Raw genomic sequence first — 5,505 nt, 5'->3', positions numbered from 1 at the left:
CGCGATCATGCTGCCTAGTTAAGATTCGATGCTAATCTAACCTGGCATTAGCAAACTCAGTAATATTTAGCCAGGTAACTTATTATGCAAATTAGCATTCCTTTTTCCCGGTATGATCTTAGATATAGTTCACACCTCTTAGGAGGTAACCCAGATGCCTTATTTTATACATAGTCTTTCTTTTAATGCAGCATATTGAAAGGTTTTCCTGAGGTGTATCCTCATCCTCAGGTTTAACACTGAGGGCAACAGAAAGGTTCAGTATCTTGGGTAGGATGAGAAGATTAGAGCAGGTGATAAGTTTGCACGATTCTGGAGGTTTCTCTTCTCTGCTCTGATTGCCTGCTACACCGAAATCATTAGATGATAAAAGAGTATTTCTATGGACATGTAATGGTAAAAGTGTTTTCTTTCAATAACATTCAAGTACAAATAGATAAGAGTTTATACACTGAGGCAGAGTAATGAAGCACTGGACGTTAAAAATCTTCTAAATGCTCTCCACACCTTCTCATGCACACATCAAATTCAAATGATTTTAGAGTTCAGTTACTCTAAACATGGTATTGTTGGGAAGTGTGTGTGTGTGTGTGTGTGTGTGTGTTACATTTGCTGGCACTTCAGAACAATGAAAGTTTTGCGTAAAGCTGATTGGCTGAGCCTTCATCTGACAGGCAGGGGCGTGTCCGTGTGTACGCGCGTGTGCGTGCGTTTGCGCGCGGGAGTCCAATTTCACACCTGTCAGAGGATTTAAAAACCTGCGTCTCTCCAATCATACACACACACACACACACACGTTGCAGACATGGACGGCGCTCTTCCCCCACTGCACGCGCCCTTGTTGCTACGCGGCCCGCGCCTCCTGGACCGGGCTCAGTACCCCGCGAGGAGCCCGAAGTGCGCGCGCTGCAGGAACCACGGCGTCGTGTCGGCGCTCAAGGGCCACAAGCGCTTCTGCCGCTGGAGGGACTGCGCATGCGCCAAGTGCGCGCTCATCGCCGAGCGCCAGCGGGTCATGGCAGCGCAGGTAGCGCTCCGGCGGCAACAAGCGCACGAGGAGAGTGAGGCGCGACAGATGCAGCTCATCTACCCGGGGTCAGGGCTCATGGAGAGAAGGGTCACCCCGAGCAACACACCGGGGCTACACGCTGCTTTCACAACCGAGCACAGGAAGAACGGTGCGTCCATCACCCTCAGTATTATTATTATTATTATTATTAGTAGTAGTAGTAGTAGTAGTAGTAGACTATCAAGTTGTGTAGTTATGGACAGATTGATTATTTTACGTTTTTCTCAGATATTGGTGTTTTTTTAAAATCTATATTTTTCACGTTTTAATGTTTTGTTAATTAAATGTTAATTAGAAAAAATCTTTTTGCATTTGCATAAAAAAAAACTGCAGTTGGATAATATCTGTAGGTTGTAAGGTACAGTAAGAAAAAGTGAAGTGAAGTCCACTATAGATGTTTTCTATATCTTTATTTTCGGATCTATTAATAGCGGGTTGCTAATCAGTGTCCATTATTTGTTTTTTAGTAGCCTTCTTTAATGGTTATAGTGTCCATTGGTTGACACTGTGTTGGTCTGTAAACTCTATAATAGGTTGGATATTTTATTCTACCTTTTATTTTAATATTTTATTGTATTTTTATACTCATTTTAATTTTATCTTCTATTTTCCACTCCATTATATTCTATATTTTTTTATACCTCAATTCTATTCTACTCTATTATGTCCTACTTTTCTATTCCATTCTATATTTTTCTTTACCTTTTTTGTTCTATTTTATTATTTCTTATATAGTTGTATTATTTCCTTTTCCACTGGAAGTCTATATTATTCTGTCTAGTTCTACTCACTTCATATTCCGTTCTATTTTATTATTTTCATTATAGTTGCTTTCATATCTTTCTTCTTCTTCTTCTTCTTCTTCTTCTTATTATTATTATTAACGAACGCATTTTTTTATTTGTTTGTTTGCAGGAGACGAACTGAAAAAATACATGTTTAACGGCTTCATGGTCGGCTCTCACGTGCTCCCGGTGTCGCCTCCGGTGGCTAAGATTGACCTCGGCCCTGAGGTCAGTCCCACAGAACCACTCCGGCTAAGTGGAAACCAGTCCCCCGCGTTTGACCAGCTGTCTGACCATACTACAAGCCCTCGGTCTCTGTCTTCCTCAGATCTGGAGTCGGGAAGCGAGTCGGATAAACCGAAAGTCGAGGCGTCCGGAGACGTCACGAGGCCGGTTTCCTCCGGTAGAGAGCGCGAGCCTGCTGAGGTGCTGATGAAAATCTTCCCTCATGTGAAGCAGGATGTTCTGGAGGCAGCTCTGAGCGCGTGCACGGGGGACATCGTGAAGGCGATCGAAATGCTGCTCGCCTCTAAAGACGAGCCGGACGCTGCGTTAACGGAGAACGCGTCGGCGGCACAGCGGCCTCACGCGCTCCAACTTCCCGCATCAAAGTCGGCCTTCTCCCCGCTGCAGTCCAGTGCTGTGAAATCTTTCGGAAGTGACGGCTTCTACGGGATCGGTCCTTGTTTCGGGATCAATCCACTGCGTGTAGCGTATTCCGGTTCCGGAGGCGCGTTACCGAGTTTCATCTCTCCGTACCTGACATCCGGACTGCTTCCCGCCGTGCCTCTGCGCGCGCCCGTCGATTACCCGTTTCCCACCATGATCCGGGATCTGGCCTATCAGAGCAAAGACAATCTCAACGCCACATCTCTCTACCCAGGTCACCGGAAGTGATTAAGACTCATTAAGTTAATTTTTGGTGTGTGTATTTACAGTACTGAATGTGGTGATGCAGTTTTATATGCCTCCAGTTTCGTAGCCTATACTGTAAATTAACCTCTCTTGCCTTGAAATGTCAGATCCAGTTTATTTTTGTACTTCTAGCTTTATTTTTTTTAAGTAGCCTGACCTGTACATAGCCTATATTTTCACATTTTGTAAATAAACACTCCACTTGGAGAAAAAAAAAACAAATGTCTACATCAGAATGGTGTTGTTGGTGTCTGTAGTGTTCAGGGTCTTCTTCACAAAACTTCATTCAACTGGTGGGAAATATCTTTAAAAGGTTCAGAAATGGCTGTAAATGTAGCCAGAAACAATCCTAGTTAATTAGTTAATCAACTAAATTACCACAAATCTGAATAATAGTCCAAATTCAGATCAACACCAGATCCTTCTTCAGTCTTCATTTAAATAAACATGGATAATTTGGTCTTTTTTTTATCCAAAATCCATAATATAGCCAGATTGGTTGGTTTACCACTGGATATGTGAGATCTGAGTGTGAGATTACATTTGTACAACCCTTATAGGGATTAGTTCTCCATGGGGAGTTAGGGTATTTCCATCCTTTACAGGTGCTACTCCCCCATTCAGATCAGTGTTCCTCCCAGAAATCTACCCTTCAGCAACATAAGGTCCAAAACAAGTTTCCATCGAACCCTTGAGTGGGATGTTTTACTCATAAAATGTTTGATCAGGGTCAAGCTTGAGGCTGAAACATGTGGGTGAAACCTAAACGAGAAAATACTGTCAATATCACAAAGCAAATTTCACCTAAAGACCTTCACTTATTACATATTACATTCAGAAATCGTTTGATTGTCTCATTATTAATCTCTCACTTTTAGTAATAAAATTGTGAAGCTACATTAAATGTCTTAGTTGTTAGTTGTTGTAACATTTCGAAGTTTGCACTCACCTGTCCAGTTATAATCATCTTCTGAGTGAAAATGTTAAGTTTTTATCTAACAAGTTACATTTTTCTCCACTCACCATGATGTGATGATGGGTTATAGTGCTTGGGTTCAGGGAACAGATAAACTTTACAGACCAGAAAGCTTTACACAGCTTAAATGTCCATGTTACACAGAAATGTGATGCAACAGTGCCCCCTGCTGGTGACATGGCAGCATCAATTTAAAACAATCATGGATATAAGTGTTAAATTGACTCAAGAGTGTGGCTCAGTGGTTAGTATGTTTTCCTCACACCTATTCTCTGAATTTTGCATGTTCTCCTCATGCTTCAGGGGTTTAATCTGGGTATTACAGCTTCCTCCTTCAGTCTAAATACTGGTGTTTTGGTCTGAATGGCATCTCTAACTGTCCATAGTGTGTGAATGGGTGTGTGTGTGTGTGTGTGTGTGTGTGGGTGGGAGAGGTGTTCACTGGCTCATACCCTGAGTCTGAGTCCCCTGGGATGAGATTCTCGTTCCCTGTGACCCTGTGTGGTATAAATGATACAGAAAAGGTTAAATGACCCTTTCATGACGATGTGGTAACTTAGTGGTTAAACTGTTGGACTACTGATTGGAAAGTTGTGAGTTTGAATCCCAGAGCTGCCATGTGTCCACCTCTGGGCCCCTGAGCAATGTTCTTAAACCTCAGTTGTACAAGTGAAAATTTTTTTAAGTCCCTCTGGATTTTTACACTATGTTGCCAAAAGTATTGTAACACCCCTCCAAATCATTGAATTCAGGTGTTGTTTTTCAGGGGTTTGGGCTCGGCCCCTTAGTTCCAGTGAAAGGAACTCTTAATGCTTCACCTTCATACCAAGACATTTTGGACAATTTCATGCTTTGTGGGAACAGTTTGGGGATGACCCCTTCCTGTTCCAACATGACTGCACACCAGTGACCAAAGCAAGGTCCATGGATGAGTGAGTTTGGTGTGGAGGAACTTCACAGAGTCCTGACCTCAACCTGATAGAACACCTTTGGGATGAATTAGAGCAGAGACTGCGAGACAGACCTTCTCGTCCAACATCAGTGCCTGACCTCACAAATGCGCTTCTTCTAGAGAGGAATGGTCAAAAATTCCCATAAACACACTCCTAAACCTTGTGGAAAGCCTTCCCAGAAGAGTTGAAGCTGTTATAGCTGCAAAGGTCAGGACAACTCCATATTACATTCATGTGCATGTAAAGGCAGACGTCCCAGTTTTGACCTGGCTCGCAGTCTCCACTCTAATTCATCCCAGAGGTGTTCTATCAGGTTGAGGTCAGGACTCAGGGTGCAGGGTGTCCTAAAACTTTTGCCAGTGTGGTGTAGCAGAAATGTAAGATGTTTTACATAATGTATATTATGTTTTATGGAAAAACGTCTTGTAGCTGCAACTTAGTTTTCCGTCAGATTTGCATAATATAAGTGATAACTTATTCATGTTTTTCAGCTATTCCTCAACATAAAGTACGATGTGTAATAAATAGAAATTTGTCATCTGTATGAAAGGGAATAAAACACTCAGGACATGCTGATAATGGTAAATTGATCAACATCAGGTTCTTAATACTAACTCTGCTGTATCACACCACACTATCCATTGATTATTTTCCTACAACCTCATGTGTTTCAATCCGAACAAAGTTCCTAGCCCCGCCCCCCAGGTATCTCTGTTGGCACACATTTCTATGCAATGTACCAAAAAACTATTTGGAAGAATTTGGATTATCTAGAGATTTTGGCATGTGTGGGTGATGGAAAGAAGT

At 42.3% G+C, this 5,505-nt stretch overlaps 1 protein-coding gene across 1 annotated transcript; it reads left to right on the top strand.

Moving 5' to 3' along the window:
- The first annotated feature begins 805 nt into the window (after window positions 1–805).
- On the top strand, window positions 806–2,989 carry LOC131348948 (doublesex- and mab-3-related transcription factor A1-like). The gene is made up of 2 exons (XM_058384198.1): window positions 806–1,178; window positions 1,985–2,989. The coding sequence occupies exons 1-2, from the start codon at window positions 806–808 to the stop codon at window positions 2,749–2,751; spliced, it is 1,140 nt and encodes a 379-aa protein (XP_058240181.1). The 3' UTR covers window positions 2,752–2,989.
- The last annotated feature ends 2,516 nt before the right edge of the window (window positions 2,990–5,505 follow it).

Source organism: Hemibagrus wyckioides, linkage group LG29 (assembly GCF_019097595.1).
Source record: "Hemibagrus wyckioides isolate EC202008001 linkage group LG29, SWU_Hwy_1.0, whole genome shotgun sequence".
NCBI classification, from domain to species: domain Eukaryota; kingdom Metazoa; phylum Chordata; class Actinopteri; order Siluriformes; family Bagridae; genus Hemibagrus; species Hemibagrus wyckioides.
The sequence above is the reverse complement of the archived record's forward strand: the minus strand, read 5'-3'. Positions and strand labels throughout refer to the sequence as shown.

Excerpts from the sequence above, each read along its gene's own strand:
- LOC131348948 (XM_058384198.1), top strand. The coding sequence starts at position 806 with ATGGACGGCGCTCTTCCCCCACTGCACGCGCCCTTGTTGCTACGCGGC. Across the intron at positions 1,179-1,984 it reads AACCGAGCACAGGAAGAACG|GAGACGAACTGAAAAAATAC; the intron begins GTGCGTCCATCA and ends GTTTGTTTGCAG.